Below are 26,304 nucleotides of genomic sequence, written 5' to 3'. Positions count from 1 at the left end.
TGTCAGCTCTGATGTGAAAGAGATTTACTTCTCTAATGGAAGAAGACAAGGAAGCCATGTAGGTGGTATATACAAAGGCCTTCACAGGGAACCCTTTGTCTTATACCTAGAGCTACATGTTTCTTCAGGTATCCCCAGCTGAATAATAACTAGAAAAATTAAGAGCACTGTGCTTTCACACCAATGTCCAGATGTAATTAGGAGTGCCAGAGGAAGTGCAGGAGGCCCAGTTAAATTCAAATTGCAGATGAATAATGAGTAAATGTTCAGTTAACTCTGTACCGTGCAGTATGTGCTCGTCGTTGATTGCTTTTCTGAGCAGCTGCCTGCAAGCCCACTCCTTGGTCTGCTTCTGCTCTCACTCGAGCGACCAGCTGGGACCACTGCCACTGTGAACAATGGCAAGCTATGAAGGCAGCCTCAGGAAATAGGAGAAATTCTCACCTCCCGAGGTATAGGGTGACTTTGCTTGAAATCAGTAGAATTGGGAGTCCGTTGAGATCATATTACTTGCTTCCGGCTGAAAGCGACGCTGACATATATAATACGTTGAGGTGGCAGCTGGGTCATGAGGACTGTGCACGTCCCTCCGTAGTCCAGTTAGTCCATAGCTGGACTTTTTTCTTTTGTCGTTCTCACTCAATTTCTACCCCCAACATCAAAGAAGCAGTAGTTGTTCAGGAGCAGCCAGCATTATTCATTTGCTCGACAGAGATGTTTTTGCAAGTATCAAGTACCAGACGCGGGGTCAGCCACTTGTTGGGTAAAGGGAATGATAGTTGATAGTAAATATTTTAGGCTCCACAGATCATACGGCCTCTGTTCTATATCCTATATTCTTTGTTTTTTGGGGTTTTTTTTGCAACTCTTTAAAAATCTTAACCCCTTCTTAGCCCAAGGTCATAAAGCAAGCTTTGGAGGCTGGGTTTGTCCCGCTGGCAGTAGTTTGCTGACCCTTGTTTTCGGGGCTGAAGTCTGGTTGGGTCTCAGAAGATTAGGACAAGAGGCATCCAAAGGGCAGAAGTGAATATTTTTGGGAAGTGAGGCAGGAGAACACCCATGGAAACATTACCCCGCCCACAAGCTTCTGTAGCCACTGAAGTGATAGGGCTCTTAATTGTCAGAGACAGTGATGTTCAAGTTGATTTTCTTCTTTAAACACTTTTTAAAAAATGTACAATTCATTATATCTGAAGCATGGCTCTATTTGTAATGTACAGCGGAAGTTGAAGAAGAAAGAGTTAAAGGCACAGAGGACGGATTCTCTCTGTCTTGGAAACCCCAACCCAGAAACGTCACAGGCTACATCGTGGATTGGTGTGACCATCCCCGGGACCCGCTCTGTGATCTCCAGTGGAAAAACCTAGGTCCCAATACCACAAGCACAGTTGTTAGTTCAGGTAAGAATGAACCCTGCATATTACCATCTTGTTCCATCCACCTTGCAGCAAGTTCAGCTAGGACCTCTGGACCATCTCACAGCGAGTTTGTGCTAAACTAGTAATTTGTAATTTTGAAATGACAAATCCAGCATGGGTGCTAGGAGTTCAGATTTGATAGTGATGTGGCCTAAGATAAGGCCTTCAATCTACTCTTACAGAGATTGTCTGGACCTAAGGCTGGGATAGGTTTTCATGGTTTTTATGAATTTGTACCTCGAAATCAGTGGTCTCATATAAATGGCAAAGGGGCATTATAACCTCACTTACAAAAGCAAAGAAATGTAGGGATTTGGGAGACATTTAGGATGTAGAGTTGTAGTCAATCGTCAACTCCTTCACTTTCAATGGAAAATACAGAATTTGATCTCTTACCTCCCACACTGGAGTTGTAATTTCAAGATTGCTAGTTTAGCAAAGAGGCCTAGGTTCATGGCTTGAGTGGAGGGGGTCAGCAACGCCATCTGCTGGCCTTAAGATAAAGATGTGGAACTTGTCAGCGTCCAGAGCTAGGGAGGGCATTCAGTTGCCTGTGGGGATGAGGAAGCGAGGCTGCCCTCGGCTTGAGCAGTGTGGTGGTGTGGCGGGTGCTGAAGGTGGATTGCAGAGGTGCAGGTGTGAGGGGAAAGCAAAGAAGTGCCAGCAAAGCCTTCCAGATGCTCAGCTTTCGTGGGGGTGAGGGAAGACAAGTTGTTGGAGGGACTTGGAGTCACAAGAGACTTTAAAATGGTTCTGTGTCTGGTTGAATTCCTCACCTGGTTTCATGCAAGTGGACTAGAGGGCATTGGAGAGCTCTTGTTGGACAGTCACTGCAGCCTTCGCTGGAGACAGTGGGGGACTCCAAGTCCAACGGAAGCAGGAAAGGTGGTGGAGATGAAGTGCAGAAATCCTAAGGAGGAAATCATTTAGGAGACATCAATTCATTTCTTATTCTGTTCCTTTTCAGAAATAAAGAGAATGTCACTCTGTGTTACTGAAAATCTGTTGACCTTTCTTCCCTAGGTGCTTTCAGACCAGGGGTCCGATACAACTTCAGAATTTATGGAATCTCTACAGAAAGGGTTCCTTATTTACTAGAGAAAAAAACAGGATACTCCCAGGAACTGGGTAAGTTTACAGCATGTAATGTGTCCGTGGGCAGACTTGTTCAGAGCGATGCAGAGATCCTAGCCATGGGCTTAGGAGTATTTCCGTACCTTTCCTAATTTTCAGTGTCCCATTTATTCTGGTAATTAGATCTTTCTTAAAAAATATTTTTAATCATAAACTATAAACCATTTTCAGTAAAGACAATTTATAATATGTTATGCCAAAGAAGAAAACAAACTCATTGCTAATTTTACCACCAAAGGCAAATATCCAGAGTTAATATTTGATGTATATCCAGGTATTCCTTTCTCTGTACAGATATACATTTTTAAATAAAAATGGGATCTTACTCTATGCGGTTTTTGAGTCATGTCACTAAGTATTACTTAACTACATCATTGCAAAGTGTGTAATTGTTTGCATGTGTCAAATCACCTGTTGGTGGGCATTCAGGATGATGACAGTGTTTTCAACTATAAACTATAAAATTCATCTTCAGGTGTCTTTCCACCTGCAGTTCTCAGTCCCTTGTATTCTTGGCCCAATCTCTTATGCCCTTTGAGTCACCATCATTTTAGTGACATTTTCATTCATATCCACAATAATGGTTTTTAAATGAGGTCTTAGAGATAGAATACTTGAGTCAAAAGGCTTGACTTTACTCATTTCTTTTACAATTTTTAAGAATTTTGACACCTATTGTGAAATCACCCCCCAGAAATTTTACTGTGATTCCACCAGCAACGGAAGGCCATTTGATCCGACTGAAATCTGGGCACTGGGGACCTCCCCTGCCTTGCACTGATCAGGTCACGTCTCCCACAACGCCATTGTGGGCGCCATCTGAGACACACGGGTGTGTTGCTGGTGTGCATGTCTGTGTGCACACTGGGCGTACACACATGTGTGGGAAACAGGCTCAGGAAGCCTTCAGAATAAACACTCTCAGAGTATTCCAGTGACACTTGGATGGCTTGGCATTGTCACCACCTGGGAACTAGAGTTCCTCAAATACCCCCTTCAGTCTGTTCTCTGGCAGGGTCTTCTGTCAAACACTATTTAGAATTCAAGAGCAGAACAACGTCTAAGAAACCCTTTCTTCGCTTTTCCACTGTGTGACCTTGTGCAAGCTGTTGAATGTCCCTGGCTGTCCCTTCCTTCACCTGTGAAAGGCCAGGCTTGGACAGGAAGATGGCTCAACTCCTTCCCAGCCCTCACAAAACTGTGTCAAGGCATGAAAGCCCCAGAGAAAAAGGGAAAACCCCTGAACTTGGCATAAGTGCCTACAGGCTCCAGACTTGGCTGTGGCTCTGCTTTTAGTTTACATGAGTGCTCGGAGATTATTTCCAGGTGATGACTCTTCTTACCCCAATTTCCTTTCCTAGCTCCTTCAGACAACCCACAAGTAGTCATGAGTAACCTGACCTCCCACTCCTTCACTCTGAGCTGGAAGGATTATTCCACTGAATCCCAGCCCAGTTTTATACAAGGGTACCATGTCTACCTGAAATCCAAGGCGGGGCAGTGCCACTCAGGATGGGAAAAGGCAGTTCTTTCAGGTGACGTTTTTGTTTGTTTACTCTTTTAAGACCTCACTATGCAAAACCATTAGAAAGGTGCCCATGGCATCTGGGTGGCTCTGTTGTTAAGCGGCTGCCTTCGGCTCAGGTTGTGGTCCTGGGGTCCCTGGATTGAGTCCTGAGTTGGGCTCCCTGCTCAGCGGGGAGCCTGCTTCTCTCTCTCCCTTTGCTGCTTCCCCTGCTTGTGCTCGCTCTCTCTGTCAAGTAAATTAAAATCTTGAATAAAAAAGAACAACAACAAAAACAAAGAAAGGTGGTCATGTGTGACCATGGCCAGGCTGAATCCTGTTCTTGCACGCTTTTGTGGTCCAATTGCTCTTCAACAAATTAGTGGGCAAGATGGTGGGGGTCAATATTGTAACTTACTTAAAACAAAGTGCCTGGTATTTTAGGAAGCATTTGAGTACCGTCAGCTCCTTAACCTGACAATTATGAAACTTTCTTGCTAACTCCTTTTTCTTTTTCTCCTTTGACCTTGTTAAAGGTTATGACAATGTATTTTTAAGTCTCTCTCAAGCTCTTACTGTGTCTTCCAAATTCACATGTTCTTTCTGGATCACCAGCATCCCTTGTTTCATGGTTGCTCTGCTTTGCCTGCCATCTCCTAAAAATTTTTACCAGTGACCCAGAGTGATGGAATCATGATTCAATTTTTGATTGATTTAAGATGTTGACAGAGCTGAGTCAATAAGAGTATTAGTGCCCAACCCTGTCACAAGATCTTGCTCTCACTCTTCATAATTATTTTTCCTGAAAATAATTTTTAATTACAGATGATGCAGTGTGTTGCAAATACAAAATTGACAACCCGAAACAAAAGACATTTGTCGTGGAAAACTTACAGCCAGAATCCTTCTATGAGTTTTTGGTCACCCCATACACCAGTGTTGGCGAGGGCCCCCATGGCGCTTTCACGAAGGTCACAACTCCGGATGAATACTGTGAGTTTTCCTGAATCAAAACTCTTCCCTTAGGTGGTGCTGGGAAACGAACAGATTACACACATACTGCCGTGGGCTTTGTCGAGATCGGGAGTTTTTAAACCTTTCTTCTCTTCAGATGAGATTCGGTTTCAGAAAAAATGTTACACAGAATCCCATTATTACCAGAAAACAGTGGGGCCAATCTGACTAACCTGAAACCTTCCTCTGGCCTGTCTCGGTGGCCCTGAGGCACTCCCTGGAACTCAGTCCCAAAATGGGTTGAAAATCCCAGAAGGCACGGGTCCACTTCGGAAGAGCCCCAGACCATCTGTCTAGAGGAGGGTGGCTGTTTCCCTCAGCAGAGCTGCTCTCTCCAGCTGGCCTTCTAGATGGTTTCCTTCAGTGGCAAACCAACTGCTTCCTGACTTTGTCTTTCTGGGGGCAGCTGAGAGCGGTGGGGTGGGTTGTTGGCTGCGGATTGGGCAGGGGCAAGAAGGGTTCCTTCACGAGCCTGGTGTTTGCCGACTGGGAGAGGCAAGTGAGGTAGAGAGATCCATTTTTCAAGATGCATTTGGCTTGGAGGAAGGAGAAAGAGGAGGGCAGGGAGAAATGCGGGAGCCCGCTGGCGATAAAGGCAGACCTCCAGCCAACGGGCAGGTGGCACGGGAAGTGGAGAACGATGGAGGAAGAAGGGGAGAAGCAGGGATCACACAGAGGATTGTGGAGGACACTCCTCCCTGAGAAGCAGACCGGCTGAAGAGCCCTCCTGCTGGTACCAGCGGGCTCGGGCCTTGGGTAGGGTCCCTCTGCCGGTGGCAGGGCTGCGGGGACAGGATGGCCGCGGCGGGTAGGGCTGCTCAGTGCTGCTCACTCCTCAGGTTTCCAAGGCAAAGGACAGAACTCTCCAAGTCAGATTAAGATTTCAGTCCACAATTTCCATTATTTGAGCACTCTTCCTGTTTTGGGGTAAATTTTAAAACTTTACATTTTAATTTCCAGGCTATTTTTATTCCAGCTTTGGTATTCATTTAGTTGGTAGAGGTGTGTGTGTGTGTGTACACACATATATAGTACAAATAATTACCTTCACCTCAAGTATATTTTCTAGCTTTCCTTCATCTCCCTTATTCATGCCAAACCTCCCTTAGATGTGGCCGTGACTCTCTATTGATTATATTGGTTATTATTAAAGAGGAAAATACATTGTTGCATAATCACAGCAATGACAGTGACATCCACAGTCACAATAATGTGGGCGAATCTCACAGATGCCATGCTACGTGACGGAAGCCAGACCCGACTCCTGCTGCAGGTTCCGTTACAGGGAGGCAAATGCCATTTGTGTTGTTAGCAGACAAGACAGTGGTTACCTTGGGAGGGGATCATGATTGGATGGGGACCCCAGGCGGGCTCTTTGGGGAGCTGAGCATGGTCTTTTTCTTGAGCCGCGTGCTGGTCACATGGCTATTTTCGGTTTGTGAGATTCATCGAGCTTACTTTATGAGCACTTTTCTGAACGCAAGTATGGCATTTCAGTAAAAAGTTTAGCAAAACCAGTCCGAAACTTGGAAACTACCATGGTTAGGTCCCCAGGCTTGTTCTCAAGTAGGTTATAAGTCCATAATTAACCTAATCTTAAAACCAATTATAGCAGTCAGAGTACAGATCTGAGAGCGAAGTACCCCACGGTGGGGGCAGGAGGAGAGCGTCGGGCCCCTCCTGCCGTCAGGGTACCTGGAGCCAGTTGTGGAGGTGTTTGCTTCGGCGCCCTGTTCCCTTTCTGCGAGTCCTTGCCTCCAGAGCCCTGGGCTACCTCATAGCACTTGGCTGGGCATCTACCAGGCCTGCCCTCCCTTACAAAATGCCAGCATTACCCACCACATCCCCATCCCCGAATCAAGCCGCACTCCTGTGGAAGGGCACTTACAGCAGCTCCTAGGGTTACAGCTACCACCAGCCTGTTGGCCAAACGCAGTCATACGACTGAGCCCCCAGTCAAGGGATAAAGTACACCCCCCCCACCATGAAGCTTTGGCAAAGGTGTGGAGTGTAATTCTAATACAAGGAGGGAGTGAGGAATTAGTAGTAGTGATCCAATCTGTCAGAACGAGGGGCACCTGGGTGGCTCAGTTGGCTGTGTCTGCCTTGGGCTCAGGCCATGATTCCAGGGTCCTGGGATCAAGCCCTACATAGGGCTCCCTGCTCAGGGGGAGTCTGCTTTTCCCTCTCCCTCTTCCCCTCCCCCCTACTCGTGCTCTTGCTTGCTCTTAAGTGAATAAATTTAAAAATCTTTAAAAAAAAAAAGGAAACGAATCCAAATCATAAGGTGTTGACAGCAGATGGTCCCCCCGTGTTGCTTGGTTAGTAGAACCCCCACCCCATCAGCCAGAATTCAGATTGAATCTTGCATAAATAGACTTTTGAAGAATAATAACTGTGTAAAATTAATTTCTATCTTAAACTTACCTTTGTTCCTTTGAGGACAGAAAAGTACTCATTAAAAATACCACTTTCTGTTTCCTTCTCCAGCCCCTATACTGATCCGTATCATACTCCCTATGGTTTTCTGCATTTTGCTCATCACGATCATATGCTACCTGAAAAGTCAGTGGTAAGTGTGTGGGGAAGACTTTAATCCAAGAAGTCAGAGAAAAAAAATCTAGAAAGGAATTTAAGAAGCTAGCAATCATATTGAATAATGAGAGAAGGTGCTGAAAAGGCAATGGACAGGGACTTAGATGAAAATATGAAAATTTTTAAACAGTTTTGCTTTCCAGGCCAATATATAAGGAAAACAGCAGTCATTGTTGAAACACCTGTTCAATAACCACAGCTAATACTGGTAGTTCACCTACTGTGTGCTTGGCAGCATTCTAAGTGCTTTACATACAGCTCATTCAATCCTCACACCACCACCGTGAGCACCGTAATTATCTCCACTGAATTAATGAGTCGACGTAAGCATAGCCTGCCCAAGGTCACACAGTTAGTAAGTGATAGAGCAAGGTTTAGAACCTGGGAATCGGACTCCAGAGTCCTTGTAACTAGTCACTATATTGCAAAATTCAGTCCAATTTTCACTCTTTTCTAGGATGAAGGAGAAGTGTTATCCTGATATTCCAGATCCTTACAAGAGCAGTGTTCTGTCATTAATAAAATCCAAGGTAAATGCTGGGAAATTGTATGTGTGCCATATATCTATTAAAGACTAATCTGGGGTTGGGGCTGTAATCATACTTTTCTAGACGACTTCAGGAAGATACAACAAAGCAACAGCCACCTTGGCTCCCATAGCCATGAAATGGGTGCACAGAGCTTTGAGATTTCTTCCACCATGGGAAATCCTTTGGTGTGCAACACCACCTCCAGTTAACTTATGACATGGATGAAACACACACAAAAACCTGAAGCCTTGAGTGCATTTCACGTACTTTATATACTCTGACACACAAACACACACACACACTTCATATTCGCATGTTTTTTGTTTGTTTGTTCCAGGAGAATCCTCGCCTAACAATAATGAATATCAAAGACTGTGTTCCAGACTCTATTGAAGTTCTAAACAAGCAGGAAGGCACTAGGAAGTCACTCACAGAAACCGAGTCTACCAAGCCCACCTACCTTTACCTCCTTCCAACAGAGACGAGCTATTCCGGCCCTGAACCCTGCATCTGTTTTGAGAACTTTACCTATAATCAGGCAGCTTCTGACTCTGCTTCTTGTGGCCATGTCCCAGTACCCCCTAAAGCCCCACCAAGTCAGCTGGGACTGTTGACATCACCTGAAAATTTACTAAAGTCACTGGAAAAAAACTACATGAACTCCCTGGGAGAAATTCCAGCTGGAGAAACTAGTTTAAATTATGTGTCCCAGTTGGCTTCACCCATGTCTGGAGACAAGTCCAGTCTCCCCACAAATCCACCAGAGCCAGCACTCTGTTCAGAGTACAAAATGCAAATGGCCATACCCTTGGGTCTTGCTTCTGCTCCCTCGAGTGGGAGTAGCAGCTTCTCTTCCATTACCCTTTTAGATGAAGGTGAACACTACCACTAATCAGTATATCCATGTCATGCCTTTATGCTACACAGACGCAAAAAAGGAGCGTCGCTGGCACCATTCCATCCCCCAAGGCCTCGGCGCATAATTCCTGTGAGCGGTCACCGTTGGCACATGAGACCACTACAGTCTGGCTTGGTTTCAAAGGTCAGAAGCTATGGAACTTAAAATCTCTCCTTGGAGCAGGCTTGCTGTAGAAATGGTGGGATCATGGGGATAGGCTTACCTTGCCGCTGTGTGTTCCAGGCTTACCTTTAGAACGGAGACCTGGCACCTGACATGGGGATAGACCCTGCCCACTCAGTACTGGACAGGGTGGCAATGGCCCTCGAAGTTCAGTTTTTAGCAAGGAAAAGTTTCCATTAAGTTTTACCCCTATGTCCAGTATCTTAAGGGTAAAGGAACTAGACTTCAGGTCTCAGTAAAGGCCACAGAAGATTCGTTACTAGACCATAAATTATCAATGTTAATTTATTCTGGGTGTGTTTAATGAAAAAGTCACACATGTTTGAGAGTAAAACAGATCTTAGACTTGCCTTGAAGTGAGAATTTGTAGTTCATCGATGCAGTAAAGCGAACTTTTCTGGGCACACAGACCTTACCTGATAAGGTAAGACGTGAATGATCAATTAGACCCCCACAACTGCCTTTCCGCTTGGCGCACTCCAGTTAAAGGGGGGATTGGCAAGGGACTCTTGACTCAGTGTCAAGACAACAGCACTCCTACTTGGTAGACATCAGTCTTTGACCATAATTTTTTGACAACTACCTCAGAATAGAAAAAAGAAAATGTTATTATTAATTCCATTCACATTTTATGGTTCCTCTTTTTTTCAAGAACTACTATATATAAATGACCTGTTTTCATTTAGTACCCTTTGGTCTTTGCAATTGTCTGGGTCAAGAAAACACCCTCACTGTCTCATTTATATTCCTGTTATGCTAACAATGAATAAAAGGAAACGTCATTGTTGGACATGGTTTAGACATAACTGTAAAAGCTACATAGAGTGGGACATTCCGTATTCTCTCGGCAGCAGCTTTGTGTCCTTGACTCAATATATACAAATGCACCTGATGCATAACAGGTGCTCAGTACATGCCCGTTCTTTCTCTTCCTTCTACCCATCAACGCTTTATGTTTATTTATCACATTTCTAAGCAAGCATAATTAGGAGTTCCTTGTTTGCTGTGCTGGTAATGACACCATCTAGGCTTCTGGTACCAAATGCCCTGCACCGTGTCATCAACACACACAACCAAGAGTGAGAGCAAAAGATCCACATCTCCAAGTGAGATGGCTGCCAACTGGCCTAAATATACCAACACAAACCAGGGCTTCTGTTCAGGCTTTGCAACTTTCTCCTTATATAGAACGAAACCTTTTGCTGGAAAAACTGGTTATGTACTCCTAACGTAGTACAAATGAGTATCTCAATTAGTCTGATAGTTTGGAGAAGAATTTGGGGGCCAGTATTGTCATCATTTAGCCTCTTTGTTGCTTTCTCATGATACAATTATAAAAGAAATGTCAATGGCAGTGAAGACTGATTTGTAAATAGTATCTTTCATACATTTTCTTTTAAAAATAACCCATGAAACTTTGAAGTCATTTTTGTTGCAAAAAGCCTTAATTAAAGTATTTCTCCACTGCATTTTGTGTTTTATCTACGTCAGTGAAATGAGAATCTAAAAGTAAGTATAACCAATAAATCACCTTGTGAGCTTACTAAAAATGTAAATTTCTGGGTACTGCTCCACACCTCCTCATCAGAATCTCCATGACATGAAGCCTGAAGTCTGTATATTCATCAGTTCCCTCCCAGGCGTTTGGATGCACACTCAAACTTTGAGAATCTCTGTCCTAAGTCAACTGATGGCTTTCTGAAATATAGCAACGTACCAATAGGAAATGTTGGGCTACATAACTCTATGCTTACAATATCACTATGACTACAGTTTTGGCTATAAACATCCCTCTCCCATGGCCATCACATCAAATACATTCATATTTAAAACCTTAATTGTCAATACTATATGCCATCTTAACAGCATTGCTTTAAGAATTGTTCTTCAGAAACTCTGAAATTTGTATTCATGTCAGAATTATTAGAATTAAAAAAATACTCCTGGAAAATTTCAAAAGACACAAAAGTATAATAGTTTAACAAACCCTTACGTGTATCATCAGCTTCAATGGCTACTAACCTATAGCTGTTTCAGCCCATCCATACCTTTTCCACTCTCCTGATATTATTTGGAAGCAAATCATATGATTCACCTGCAAATGTTTGTGTTTCTCTAAGCTCTACTTTTCCTAATATAACCATAATATACCTTTAAAAAGAATTTTACCTAGGGGCGCTTAAGTGTCCAACCCTTGATTTCAGGTCAGGTCTCCATCTCAGGGTCATGAGTTCATGCCCCGCACTGGGCTTCACGCTGGGCATGAAGCCTACTTAAAAAAAAAAAAAGTACCCAAAGCCAAATTAATAATAGTTCTTTAAAAATATCAGGGTATTTTGATGGTATGCAGGACTGGCATTAATGACTTATAAATACATCACCCTGGAGAGTGGTCCTTGGCTGCGTTCAGGGGTCCATGATCACTCAGGCTCGGAGCAGGGACCTAGCCACGCAGCAGAACCATGCCCTTGCCAAAGGACCTTGCTCCCACTCTAGCACCTACCTGACTCAATGCTGATTCTAGCGAAACTGATGCTCCACTAGAATGTTTACTTATTGAGAAAATCAAGTTGAAATAGGCAACATCTAGAATTTCTTCTAAGAGCTCCGTGGAAAGAAAACTGGCTTTCATCTCAAAGAATCTATAAAACGTATTAAACATTTTGCATTAAGTAGAACTTTAGAAACCCTTGAAAAGATAAACAGAAGAGAAAAAGCCTTCAGAATTAGCAGTTAAACGATTTACAACTCAATGACTAAATATATTCAATTTACAGTACTGAGCAAATGCAGTTGACTTAATCCTCTGATAAGCATTAAAGAGACAAAGTTTTAGTATATTTTGCTTTTTGTTGAAATCAACACAAAAGTAGTTGCTATGGTCTCAATGATTGTCCCCCTCAAAATTTATATGTTGAGATCCTAACCCCCAAAGATGATGGTATTAAGAGATGGGGCCTTTGCGAGTTGATTAGGTCACAAGGCTGGAGCTCTCATGTACTTAGGATTAACGCTCTTAGGAGACCGTGCAAGGCTCCTTATTCCTTCTGTCATGTGAGGACACAAGACGACTCTGGGACCTAGAAGAGGGCCCTCACTCAACTGTGCTAGCGCTCTGGCCTCAGACTTCCAGCTTCCAGAACTGTAGAGATAGATTTCTGTTGTTTGTAAGCTACCCAGTCTGTGGTGTTTTGTTATAGCAGCCTGAATGGACTAAGACAGTACTTTACTTTTGAGAACTTTTATATACCAAAGAATCGGGGTTTTTTCAAATTAAACAAACTTGCTGAAATGTAGGTCCACATTTTTCAAAGATCAGCTGTCTGATGTATTAAGTGTGCTTTTAGTTTATTTTGGGTCCAACTATGTTTCTGTTGAACCACACACATATACAGAAGGCAATGGGAAAATGATATACAGAAATGTGCCTAAAGACCAATCTATCCAAACAAATCTATTTCTGAAAGTGACACATACATTTTACCACGTTTAGTCAACTATAACCTAGCTTTGACCTGTCTTTGACACCGAATTTTGTTCTCCAGCCTTGGTAATTTCCATTGTGGTATTTTCTTTTGCCACTAGGTGGCTGTACTGATAGCCTATCTGATAGGACAGCTTCTGCGTGAGAAATCAGGTACCTTCCACAGAAATGTCATCATCATACCATCATCAGTTATGTTGTATATTATCTCCTCAAAAAATTCCAAACTATTCTGTCTAAAGATAGACTCATTTTTTCAAACACTTTATAATGATTTGAAGTTAAAAATAAAACCTGTAAAACTATTTGTTTGATTAGATTACGAAGAATGTTTAAGTATGGATACTTCAAAACATCTGGAATAGCCACTCGTGTACTATTGTACTAGACTCTTACCTGTGGTACTTAAAAATCATTTTCACCGGGAGTCACATTTATCAGCCTCTGTAGTATGTAATTCAAATCAACACTAATTGTTTTAAAATTTCAAAGAGAACACAAGTTTTAAGAATTTTAAGTACATTTTATTAACAATGTATCCCTTTGATAAGATTATGCTTCAGGAGGCTTTTAATGCCCTTGACATAAACTGTACACATTATACAAAAACAAGAAAACCACACACACAAAAAATCAAGGTGAGCAAAACCATTTGGGGACAAACCTTCTTTAAATTATACACAACTCAATGAAATAGTCTTACGGAAAATATATAAATACTTTTTCTTTCTATGTTACAGTTATACAATATAAATCAGATTTCAATGTCTGTTCAGTGACCTACAAACACCAGAACCTCCAAATATGTAGCAGCTTATTACTAAATAAAAAAAGAAGGATATATCATGTGGCTAGGGAGCATTAAGTCTGAGATTTTTTTCACAATCCCTTACCACGTTTCAAAATTTACACCGTTTGTTACAATGCAGCTTCAGGGTTTCTGCCAGGCCAGTAATGGAACATTTTTCAACTATTATCTATGAAAAATTTTTATCCAACCCCCTGCCCCAAGACTTTGTATTTTGTGCTAAATCAACCTATTATTGGCAAAATTACAAGGTATACTTTTTTGGCATAAATTATATTTTTCAAATTAAATATTTTGTAAAGAAAATCAAACAAGATGTGCAATTAATGCGTGCTGTGGCATAGCTATCCACCTACATTATAAAAATACTCCGGGGGGGGTGGGGGGGGAGGGAATCCATTCTGTGTGAGTTGTAAAAACCTACTATAAATGAAAAATACTTTGGGAACCTGGAACTAAAAGGAAAAAAGAAATGTTCCTAGAAAGATTCTCACAGATTTCAATATTGTCTGATAAGCACTGCTATCCATTTCACTAGCACGCTTTTATAATGAAACTCTCACTGTAGTGATACTCTTGAAATTAAGCTGGTGATAATGGATTTCCTGAATGGGGAGGCAAGGGAGACCTTTCCCAACTTACATTTTGGAAAACCTGAAATGTTCTTTTATTCCATCAGTTCTTCTCATAAAACTCTCTCAGTTAATTCTACTTTTTTTCCCATGTTTAATGGATTGTGAATTTTAGACAACACTGGAAGCATGAAACAAAAGGGGGAATACCTTAATTCCAAAGGACTTTTTCCCAAGGTAGTTTACAAAGCTAATCTCACACAAAATTAGCACCTCACTCTTACCATGCAAAAACAATTGCAGTTATAATTTGGATGACAATTTGATTATAGTTTTTATTGCTCAATGATCTGTGCTTTAATGTGGGGATAAAAGGCATCCTCTGAATGGAATGAAAAAAAAATTTATAAAGAGCAGTAGACAAATCTAAATAAGCATTGACACCTCACTGTTGAACACTTTAATATGCCCTGAAAAACTCAGCTTTAATGATCTCAAGCTCTGGATAAAAGAGCTGAAAACTATTAAAGCTACCATTTCAAAAGAACTTGTACACACGATGTTAGAATAACTAGTCTAAGAATGTATATCCCTCCAAAGAGCCTCTTTTAATGTCGCTGTCCTACAGAATGTACTTATGCTACTAAACTTTATTAGAAAAATTTTTATTAGGGAGACTTCCCCCCTTCAAATCTAGCTAGGCATAAATAGGAAATAAAAGTATAAGAAATTTTAGACCATATTTAATTATTAATACTAATTTCCAATTTCCTTATTATTTATCAGTATTTACTTAGTATGTGAAGCTGAAATCTGTTCTTGAAAAAAAAATTTCAATTAGAAATGACAATTCACTTTACAATTAGATATTCACAGTTTACAACCAGCACAACTGTCCAAATTCCTCCAAATTATTCAATAATTACCAATAGTACAAATTCATAAGGACTAAGATTAATTCTAAAATCTTGAAAAACTACAGTATTGACATTATTTTGGTATTTTATAGTCTGGTAGTATCTATTATTTATAGATGATTTTCTCAATTATTTCTATGACCACTGACACCATTCCTAATCTTTTCTGCTATAATTCAATATTTTTAAACACTAAGTTAATCACTTGGCACTGCATGTGAGCATCTTTCATCATGAAAGTCTCCTTTTATACAGATGAGTACTTGAAAACGTATTAGACCTGTCAGTGAAACATGGAGAAACCAAATAGCACTATACATTTAAGTATAGACATTTTTTCTTAGATTACTGATAACCACAAAACTCTGTCTCTTCAAACTAAGTGCTATAGGCAATTATTATAATGTATACACACATGTCTTTCAAAGTAATAGTCAAAAAAACTGTTCAGGCTAATAGTAACAAAGACTTCATTTCAGGATAGAGGAGTGAAGTGGGCTCTGGGATGGGAACAGGTGTGTGTGTGTGTGTGTGTGTGTGTGTGTGTGTGTGTGTGTGACAAAAAAAGAATTACTATTAACTTTTGAGGGATTAAACCACAGATTTTATATTCTATATTAACTGAGGTAGTGTTTAAAATGAATGTCTAAAATATGTCAACCCCATTATGAATAAGATTACTAAATTACCTCCTTTGGAGTTTTTAACCACTATTTGGTCTAGTAATTCTGACATTTGGTTCTCTGGAAGGCATTTTAATCATCCAAAACCAAAGACCAAGGTGACAGGCAACGTTCTTAAAAGTACTGTTAACATTTAAATACACACTTGGGTTCAGTGATAAATTAAAGTTAAAAAAAATATTTTATTTTCACTTGGATTTTATGAGAGAAAATCTGAAGAACCACTTTTTAACATAAGCAGCAGCTTACAGCCCTTATCTGCTTTGTTATAATGTAAGTTGCTACACAGTGCATGTAAGAACAATTCACTGAAGTGCAGTCAAAGAGGTGTTATGAAGTGAGATGAAACGCTTCATCCCAATTGGAACTTTCAGTGCCAGTAAATTAAAAAAACAAAACAAAACAAAAAAACAACAAAGAAACTATCTCTGTGAGTTACGTTTTCTAGTTCACAGGGTTCTTTACAGAGATCTCAAAGAACAAGCCTGTTATAAAAAGGATCTGTACTATGGGAAAATATTAATCAAGATACTAAGACTGGGTCAAAGCTGATGTGTAACTGTAAAAATGGTATAAACAAATGAATTAAAAAAAGGGTCCTAATCAGTCCAGCTGGATTTTTTTCTATTTATATATAGACCTCAAAAAAGATAATCCTTTCATTTTTACAAGCATTCTAATGGTGATGGCCATGCTATTTTTATATACAAATTTGCATATATGTTTAATTCCTGTAAAGATTTCCAAATATCTTTAAACATATACAAATTAAACACACAAACAAAACCTTGCCCTCATCAACTTAACAACTTCACAAATGTGATAAAGGCAATGACTGTACTGATAGATAAACTCACCTGTCACTGCATTTAGTTTGTGCAAAACAAGAACACTGATATAAAAAAATTTAAATTACTGCTGCTTTAAAATTTGGTACTTAAGGCTTTTCACTACAATTTTTAATCATAAAGTTGCGTTAATGATTTTTTTAAAAAGGAAATATGGCTCTTCTTTTCCCACGGAATGTGTAAATCGGAGGCAAACTTCTCTCTTCCTCAGGAGATCCAAAGTGTTGTTTACTGCTTTCTTTTGCTTTAGGTCTCAATTAATAGTGCTTGTTCAAGTTCCTGTTTCAAATGGTGATATGGGAAGTTGATGAAAATGAGAAGTCCACTGAAAACATGTCCATTCTACAAATGGGAAATACTTTGAATTATCAAATGACATTCTGATTTGAATCAGGAACTGTAGTGAAAAACCTTAATTGGTTCAAATAGCCTATGATAACACACTGCCACAAAACTGAAGAGACAGAAAACAAACTGTTTGCAAGTCTAGTAACATAAAAATAACTTATAAGTCCTGGGTTGTTGAGGCTCTTCTTTTGCTTTGAGGTTACAAACCTCTGAAGTAGTGTTAGAAATATTAAGAAAAATGTGGAAGGGCCAAAGTTCCCCCTCTAATACCAGCAGTTACAGCACACCCCACTGTGGGACAGGGTGCAGCCTCAGAGACACTGATTCCTGGTTCCCACGAGTTAGTTAACAAACAAGGCATCTTTATATTTACCCTTAAAAAAAAAGATTTCAGAAGTAACTGTGTGAAGGGTGCTTCTGCATATCCTATTATTGTTCCACTGTTATTATGCTCTTAAAATGAAAAAATAGAAAACCTATGTAGGTATTCAGTGCTTGGCTCTTGCATATAATGGTAACTAAAACTCTGAAAACTGTGGTAATGAGCAATGAACCCCCAGAGGGTTCGACTGGGAAAAGAGCAAGTTGCTTTAGTTAGGGAAGTCTGCAGTTCCAACTGTGCATGTACCAGGAATTGCTGGAACAGAAGAGACTCCTGTCTTTGCTGCCCAGTCAATCAGCATTTTCTGCGGCTTTTAGGAAATCCACAAATCTGAGTATGTGCGGTATTCATCTGCAGACACCATAAACAGGAGGTCAGGCCTCAGCAGCTGTATCAACTATCGGTTGCTTTGGTGCTGCTGCCAGCACAGCCTCTGCTTCTTCATGCATCTAAGAAAGAAGAGGTAAACTGTCAATGACTTTCTAGCGCATCAAGAGATAGAATCTGTCTTTTAACTTAAGCCCAAACACAGAATTTTTCTTGAAGGGTAAATTTCAGAAATACAAGTCTTACTTACTTGTAAAAACTGTACATCTTGAAATAATTCTTGTATGAATCTCCGACACGGAAGTCTAAATGTGCAGTGTGAGAGCAAATGGGAAACCTCAGAGTAAAGGCAGATGTCATCAAATGTTTGCGGATACTTCTCCTTAATCCTAAAACCAAAGAAAAGACGATGGTTTGATTAAAAACTACTAATAAGGACTTACCTATTTTTCCCTCCAAAACATCATGTTTTAAATAATTTTTTCCTCCACAAACTGATCAGATGGCACATTTGGAATGATGGCATAAGAATATAAAATATTAAATATTCCTATGTCATACTTCAACTAGATTCTCTCTTAAAATGATTAAAACCCAAAAGCTTCTTAGAGAGTCAGAAATATTCTTTTTCACTAGCATGAGAAATTGCAAAATTTATTTATCAGCCTAGGATGACTCAACTATTTTCAAAATTAAGTTTGAAATATCCTTGACTGGGCTATCTCTTTGTATCCTTCCACACCTTCTAACAGTGGCTTTTAGCTAAGACAGCACCTCAGAAGCAGGGGTGGGGTGCAGTGGGGTAATACACAGGCTAAGGACCCACTACTGCTAGAGCGTCCGGCCAGGAGGTCTGCAGGGCCCTGACATCTCTGTCACGGTTTTTTTAAAAGGTCCACAGGAGACTCTGAGCTGCATTTCTTTTGAGGACCACACTACTTTTATTTTTTTATTTTTTAAAAAGATTTTATTTATTTATTTGACAGAGAGAGAGAGAGACAGCCAGCAAGAGAGGGAACACAAGCAGGGGGAGTGGGAGAGGAAGATGCAGGCTCCCAGTGGAGCAGGGAGCCCAATGCAGGGCTCGATCCCAGGACTCCGGGATCGCGCCCTGAGCCGAAGGCAGACACTTAACGACTGAGCCACCCAGGCGCCCCACCACTCTACTTTTAATAGTGCAGATCAACAATGGTCATAGTTCAATGTGAATTTTCCTTTATCATGTTGCTATGATTTAGAAAAAAATGAAAATTTTGTAACTTTTATTACAAAAAGAGGAAAAATAGGGAAAAAATTAAAACAAGAAAATAACACTTGTTTTGTGTAGACCTGCTCTTCTCAAACTGTTTAGTCTCAGGATTCCCATACTTCTTAAAAATTATAGAAGACCCCCAAAAGCTTATTTCTTGTGGGCTGTAGACATTGATAATTACCATATTAGAAATTAAAATTGAGAAAACTTCAAAATATATTTTAATTCATTTAAAAAACAAAACCCATTACTTGTTAACATAAATATACTTTTTTTTTTTTTGAGAGAGAGAGAGAGAGAGAGAGCATGAGCACAGGGGTTGAGGGGATGGAGAGGTGGGGGGGAGGTGGATCCCAAGCAGACTCTGGCCTGAGTGCAGAGCCCAACATGGGGCTTGATCTCATGACCCTGAGATCATGACCTGAGCCGAAATGAATAGTCAGATGCCTAACTGGGCCACCCAGGCACCCCATAAATATTTACATTTTAATGAAAAATATTTTCTAAAACTAAAGAAAGTGTGAAGAATGGTATTTTACATTTTTACAGATCTCTTTAAAGTCCAGCTTAATAGAAGATAGCTGGATTCACATACCTACTTCTGCGTTCAGTCTTTGACCATATGTTATTTTGGTTGGAGTACATGAAGAAATTCTAGCCTCACACAGATATACCATGCAGAACTACTGATGTAAGCTAATTAGCCTAACTTTTGAAGTATTTCAAGGATCTTTTTCACCCTAAAAAGCAGAACGAAGAATACTGACGTTTATATAGTTTACTTACGTTAAAAGCCCGGTTTCATGACATTTAGTTGAAACTGAACTACTCAAATTAATGACTAGTCTCAAAACTTCTTTGCGAAGGAGTATTCGGCACATTGGTGTATCATCTGGAATTGTTTTAACACCTAAAGAAAAGATGAAAATATTTTATCTTTATCACAACAGAAAATGATAACAACTCATGAGATTTGTTTTTAAATCATACTTGAAGATCTCAAACTGAGATAAACTGCACATAATCTGCCAATCATTTTGGGAGCAGAATTCTAATGGAAGAGGACAACTCAGAGGACACACAACAGCAGCGGCAAGAGTGGGCTACAGACACCTGAATAAAACTGACTTGTCGTTTGTTTTGAGACAACTTCAATTAACATTATTGATCGACAACAACCAAACTAAATATAGTTCTATAAACAATGCTTGGATATAAATCTGAAAACTTACCTAGTAGCAATTCTGTGCTTTTGGTGCTGCTGGCCGAGCCTTCTTGAGACACTCCATCACTGCATCCGGAAATCCCCGAAAACTTAGAAGGAACCACTTCTAAGGGATTATGGATAGTCTGCTCACACCAATCAGAATATGGAATGTCTTGAAGGTCTGAAGAAAAAAATCAGTTATTTCTATTAAAGTATCATAATGGTTTAATTCCTATGCTTCATTATATACCATAGAGGAGATGATTTCTTGTGATTTCTTTCCAGTTTTCAACAATTATTTTCCAAAATGATCTTCAAAGTAAATTCGTACTGCTCAGATAGTGAAATTTGTTGAATTCTAAGAGACACTTACACTTAAATTTTATTTCCCTAAATTACAAAAATAATATATGAATATATGATTAAAGAACTCAAATAAAGATGTATATAGAATAAAACAGGAAGATACCTTACTATCGCGTTCCCATTATTCCCACCCCCACACTAAATACCTCTCCAAAGGGAAATAATGATTAGAAGTTTGACATATGTATCTTTTTTTAAAAGATTTTATTTATTTGAGACAGAGAGCGCACAGAGGGAGAGTGAGAGAGAGAAGCAGACTCTCTGAGAAGCAGAGAGCCCGATGCGGGGCTCGATCCCAGGACGCTGAGATCATGACCTGAGCCGAAGGCAGACCTTTAACCAACTGAGCCACCCAGGCGCTCCCAACAATATTTTTAAAGATCTTTTGGGGAACCTGGGTAGCGCAGTCCTTAGGTGGCTGCCTTCGGCTCAGGGCATGATCCCGGCATTCCGGAATCGAGTCCTACATCGGGCTCCTCCGCTGGGAGCCTGCTTCTTCCTCTCCCACTCCCCCTGCTTGTGTTCCCTCTCTCGCTGGCTATCTCTGTCAAATAAATAAATAAATAATCTTTTTAAAAAATAAGAAAATTAAAGATCTTTTGCTACTTTAAATTTGTTTTTCTAGTTCTCTGGGTGTGTAAGTGGGATTATGCTGTATTATTATTCTATGACTTGCTTTTCTCCCCATTTAATAATTACCAATATAAGAATTATACTTCCCTGAGCTTACCAGTTCATTCCTTAGAATTAAATTTACTACACTACCCATGCATTGCAAAAGTACTCCTAGATGGGATTTTGAAGTCAACCAAACATCTCAGTGTTGCTAAAGTGACATTAACTTTTTTGATTTAAAATTTTCCTGAGCACTTATAGTTATTAAAGCAAATGGACATCATCAGGAAGTCTTCAGCTATCCTTTTAGGGAGTAACACTGGGCAACCTATAAAATTATACAACCTTAGTACTATAAGAAATATTGGAAATTAATTAACGTTTTCATCTCATGAAAGAAGAGAGATTCGGAGAGAGGAGACACAACTCAGCCAGAAGGTAAGAGCTCTTGACAGATGGTTCAGTACTCTTTCTACTATAGCATGTTGTCACAGTAGAGAAAAAAAAGTTCTATTTTTAAACCCAGAAAACCAAACCAATGTCAATCTCTCCCTGTTGTTTTCCATAGACTAGATATGACCCCTTCATCTCACTTCTAAACACTTCCTAAGATTACAGTTTACAAAATATTAAGTAGAAAATGCTTTCATTCCTTTGAAAAGAAGATCTACAAATTCGGCATAGTTTTAAAATTCTGGTTATTAAGGAAATCATGTGCCTTTCAGGCACTTAAAAGTAACACATGGTACTTAATCATTCATTGACTTAAAAAATAAAACTATTGCCAAAGATTTGAGAACTGAAGATGTACTTAAAAAACAGTAATGCTGAATAAACAGATAAGAGATGACTATATTGTTTTAGAATCAGGAGATAAGCCACCCAGGGACTATGATGACAAAGTATTTCAGCACAAAGAACAATAAGAAAGTTATACTTCATTCAGTCAACATGTTTCTGAAAACTTATATCGGCCTCACCTTTAACCTATAATGACTCCTAACATTTCTAACCTGTAAAGAGTCAGGTCCTATTCCTGACCATGTCAAGCATTCTCATTAAGAAAAAAAAAAAGAAATCATTCCTTTAAGCATACTAGAACCATACAATGCATAAAAATCTGTGAAGGTGGCAGATACAGAATAAAATGTTACCAGATATCTGATTCCAATAGCCTTTCCTCTGAGCTTTACATTTTTGAACCATTACCACCAGACCAGAAGTTTTAGAGAAAGAAACGTCTTATGTTCCAGTCTTGATGTTCCTTTAAAATGATCATTAAATAGCACAGGGATTATTTTTTAGTCATCTGAAATGGACAATATGGAAGTCGTCTTTCTGATAAACAACATCCTCGATATGGCCTATAGGAATGCTTCTCAAACTTTATTGTGCACACGAACAACCTGGGAGTCTCATGGAAATGAACATTCTGATTCTGTGTGTAGGGTGGAGTTTGAGATTCTGCATTTCCGACAAGCTCTCAGGTGATGCTGATGCTGCTGGCCCACTGACCAGACTTTGAGTAGCCAGGGTTCTGCAGGACCCGGTGCCTGCCTATCTCTCTAGGCTGATCATGTCTCTCCTTCCCTCTTACTATCTGAGCTCTATCCACACAGGTGTCTTTTTTGTCCCTACTACTCCCCATGCATGCTCTCGTGACAGAAGAACTTTGCTCAAGCTGTTCTGTCTTCAAATTTTCTATACTCCATCTTCACTTTTTTAGCCTCTATTCATTCTTTAGATCATAGCTCAATAGTACCTTCTTCAGAAGTCTCTTTTTTGACCTGCCTACTTGGTTATATTCCTTTGCTAATACCATGTAGCTATTCTTGGTGCACTTGTTACAAATACAGTATTATATTCACTAATCGACTGATCAAGTGATCAATCAATCCATTCATCCATTTCTTTCCCCACTGAATGAAGCTCAAAGAGTGCAAGAACAGTGTTTTTTTTTGTTTTGTTTTGTTTTTTCCTCTCACAAATGTTCTTCTGTCATCTAGTTTAATGCCTGACCCATGGTAGCAGCACAATATTATGTTGAGGGCATGAATCAGTGAGTCAACGTTTGGCGACTTTTTAACCATTTGGCCTTCCACCCTTCACACTTCTAAGGTGGGTATCAGTAGTAAACTGTAATCACTGCCCAATTCAGAGCTATTCTTCCCTTGTTGCTTCTTACACTAACACTTCACATCACTGGCCAACCAGCTGAGAGGCTCTGATGGCTTCAGCACGTCTTTCACAAATCCCAAACCTCACGATTCTCCGCCTGTTCCCGCTCCCCACTACAGGTCACAAATGGATTAGAATTAGCTGTGACTCTCTTGTGACTAGGTACTTGAGGGGCTGGTTTCCCTATTTCTTGTTTGATAAAATAAGTAGAAAACAGTAAAGTAAAATCCATACTAAGTACTTCATAAGTATTTGATGAATAAGTATACAAATGAAGAACTTGCAGAAACTAAAGTATCATAAATGATGTAGAGTCAAGTGATTATTTAAAACAGAGTATTTTTTTACTGTGTGCAATACAGTACATCAGAACAATACTGCCCAAACCTCTCACTTGCTGGAAATGACAATAATTACAACATGCTGGGGCCCTGGACAGGACTGTTCATAGTGGAAAGTGCCTAGTCCAAGGGTCTGTCCAAACCCCGGCCCCAGCAGCATGGAAACACTGAGGGAATTAACGATCTCAGCACACCCATCTCTCATCTGTAGTGCATCAGCACGCTACAAGCCATCAGTTGGAAAGCTCTGAATCAGAACACCAAGGAGAAATTTAGAAGAGTGACCCTGAGAACTCTGATATCACTAGGTTTTTCTGAGTGTGGCTAAGTGATACCAAGAAAAGGTATCTATGGAAACACTTTAAACACATATACAAACACATATTAGTTTGAAGTTCTAATATACATGGTCCCCAACTTATGATGGCTGGACTTTACAATGGTGCAAAAATGATACACATTCAGTAGAAACTCTATTGCTTCAAATTTTGAATTTGGAAATTTCCCTGGGCTAGCCATTTGCAGTACTATGATCCCCTCTTATGACGTTGGACAGTGACAGTGAGCCACAGCTCCCAGTCTGAATGTGATCATGAGGGTAAACAGCCAATACACTACAACCATTCTGTTCCGAAACAGCCATTCTGTTTTCACTTTCAGTACAGTATTTAATCAATTACATGAGATAGTCAACACTTTATTATAAAATAGACTTTGTGTTGATGACTTTGCCCAGCTATAGGCTAACATAAATGTTCTGAGCATGTTTAAGATAGGACAGACTAATCTATAATGTTTGGTAGCTTAGGTATATTAAATGCATTTTGAATTAAGATTTTTTTCAACTTACGATGGGTTTATCGGGATGTAACTCCATCATGAGTTGGGGAAGACCTGCATATGTCATTTATTGAATCATACAAGAAAGGTGAATCTGAGTCTGCTCTCACCAAAAATGCATTGTCTACTACACAAAGCAGTATGCAGCTAGGTACTAGAAATATAAAAATGAAAGACATGACCGTCCATACAGTGAAGGAACTTAATGAGTGGAAGGGAAAAAAATAACCAACCAATAATGATTATAAGAGATCTATGTACAAAGGCCAATGAGAGTAAAGAGGAAGGAATGTCAACATCTGACTTAGAGAGTGAGAGACAGCTTCACAGGTAAAATCCTGACGTTAAGGATGAGGTAGACCAGCCAAAGGGGCTGTTTGTGTGTGAGTTTGCGTGTCAGGAGGGAGGAGGGGAAAGAGGGAATAAAAGGGAATACAAATGTTTCATGCCTACAGTTATGAAATATAAAGAAATCTGTTGCATTCCTATATACTAATAATGAGGTAGCAGAAGAAGAAATTAAGAAAACAATTCCATTTACTATTGTACCAAAAATGAGAAAATATCTAGGGAAAAACTTAACCAAGGAAGCGAAAGACCTATATGCTGAAAACAAAAACACTGATGAAAGAAACTGAAGATGACACAAACAAATAAAGATAATCCATGCTCACGGATTAGAAGATCCACTCTTGATAAAATACCCATACTACCCAAAACAATCTACAGATTTAATGTTATCCCTATCAAATTAGCAACAGTATTTTTCAAAGAACTAGAACAATAATACTAAAATTTGTATGGAATGGTAAAAGACCTCAAATAGTCAAGTAATCTTGAAAATTTCAAGACAGAGTACAAAGCTGAAGTAATCAAAACAGTATGGTACCAGCACAAAAACAGACTCATTGATCACTAGAACAGAACAGAGAGGCCAGAAATAAACCAACACTTATATGGTCAATGAATCTATGACACATTATACAAGGGGACAAGATTATACAAGGGGGGAAAGACAGTTTCTTTAACAAGTCGTGCTGGAAATACCGGACAGCTACATGCAAAAGAATGAAATTGGACCACTTTCTTACCACATACAGAAAAATAAATTCAAAATGGATTAAAGACCTAAAGGTAAGACCTGAAACCAAAAACTTTCAGAGAAAATAAAAGTTACTAATTTCTTTGACATTAGCTATGGGAATATTTCTCTAGATACGTCTCCTAAGGCAAGGGAAACAAAGCAAAATTAAAAAATTATTGGGACTACCCTAAAATAAAAAGACTTTTGCACAGCAAAGGAAACCATCAACAAAACAATAAGATAACCTACTGAATAGGAGAAGATATTTGCAAATGACACACATAATAATGGCTTAAAATTCAAAATATATAAAGTACTTCTACAACTCAACACCAAAAAACCAAGTAATCCAATTAAAAATGAGCAGAGGACCTGAACATTTTTCCAAAGAAGGCATACAGATGGCCAAGAGACACATGAAAAGATGCTCAATATCATTCATCATCAGGGAAATGCAAATCAAAACCACAATGAGATATCATCTCACACCTGTCAGAATGGCTAAAATCAGAACGCAAGAAATAACAACTGCTGGTGAGGATGTGGAGAAAAAGGAACCCTCGGGGCGCCTGGGTGGCACAGCGGTTGGGCGTCTGCCTTCGGCTCAGGGCGTGATCCCGGCGTTATGGGATCGAGCCCCCCATCAGGCTCCTCTTGCTATGAGCCTGCTTCTTCCTCTCCCACTCCCCCTGCTTGTGTTCCCTCTCTCGCTGGCTGTCTCTATCTCTGTCAAATAAAATAAAATCTTTAAAAAAAAAAAAAAAAGGAACCCTCAT

At 39.8% G+C, this 26,304-nt stretch overlaps 2 protein-coding genes across 9 annotated transcripts in view; one reads left to right on the top strand and one right to left on the bottom strand.

Moving 5' to 3' along the window:
* OSMR (oncostatin M receptor) overlaps window positions 1-10,907 on the top strand; it is a 48,838-nt gene extending 37,931 nt beyond the window's left edge. The window contains exons 11-17 of one of the 2 annotated variants that reach the window (XM_034656981.1): window positions 1,221-1,400; window positions 2,442-2,546; window positions 3,914-4,087; window positions 4,882-5,049; window positions 7,561-7,642; window positions 8,123-8,195; window positions 8,533-10,907. In XM_034656981.1, coding sequence (XP_034512872.1) covers window positions 1,221-1,400; window positions 2,442-2,546; window positions 3,914-4,087; window positions 4,882-5,049; window positions 7,561-7,642; window positions 8,123-8,195; window positions 8,533-9,087 — 1,337 coding nt within the window. In that variant the 3' untranslated portion in view covers window positions 9,088-10,907. The remainder of the gene's footprint in view (window positions 1-1,220; window positions 1,401-2,441; window positions 2,547-3,913; window positions 4,088-4,881; window positions 5,050-7,560; window positions 7,643-8,122; window positions 8,196-8,532) is intronic. The other variant, XM_034656980.1, reaches the window with a different exon arrangement.
* Window positions 10,908-13,262: 2,355 nt separating this feature from the next.
* RICTOR (RPTOR independent companion of MTOR complex 2) overlaps window positions 13,263-26,304 on the bottom strand; it is a 116,243-nt gene continuing 103,201 nt past the window's right edge. For 6 of the 7 annotated variants that reach the window (XM_034656975.1, XM_034656977.1, XM_034656979.1 and 3 more), the window contains 4 exons: window positions 20,130-20,285; window positions 19,684-19,807; window positions 17,896-18,034; window positions 13,263-17,767 (listed from right to left, as the gene is read on the bottom strand). In XM_034656975.1, coding sequence (XP_034512866.1) covers window positions 17,693-17,767; window positions 17,896-18,034; window positions 19,684-19,807; window positions 20,130-20,285 — 494 coding nt within the window. In that variant the 3' untranslated portion in view covers window positions 13,263-17,692. The remainder of the gene's footprint in view (window positions 17,768-17,895; window positions 18,035-19,683; window positions 19,808-20,129; window positions 20,286-26,304) is intronic. The other variant, XR_004624309.1, reaches the window with a different exon arrangement.

This window comes from Ailuropoda melanoleuca, chromosome 3 (assembly GCF_002007445.2).
Source record: "Ailuropoda melanoleuca isolate Jingjing chromosome 3, ASM200744v2, whole genome shotgun sequence".
Taxonomy (NCBI): domain Eukaryota; kingdom Metazoa; phylum Chordata; class Mammalia; order Carnivora; family Ursidae; genus Ailuropoda; species Ailuropoda melanoleuca.
The sequence above is the reverse complement of the archived record's forward strand: the minus strand, read 5'-3'. Positions and strand labels throughout refer to the sequence as shown.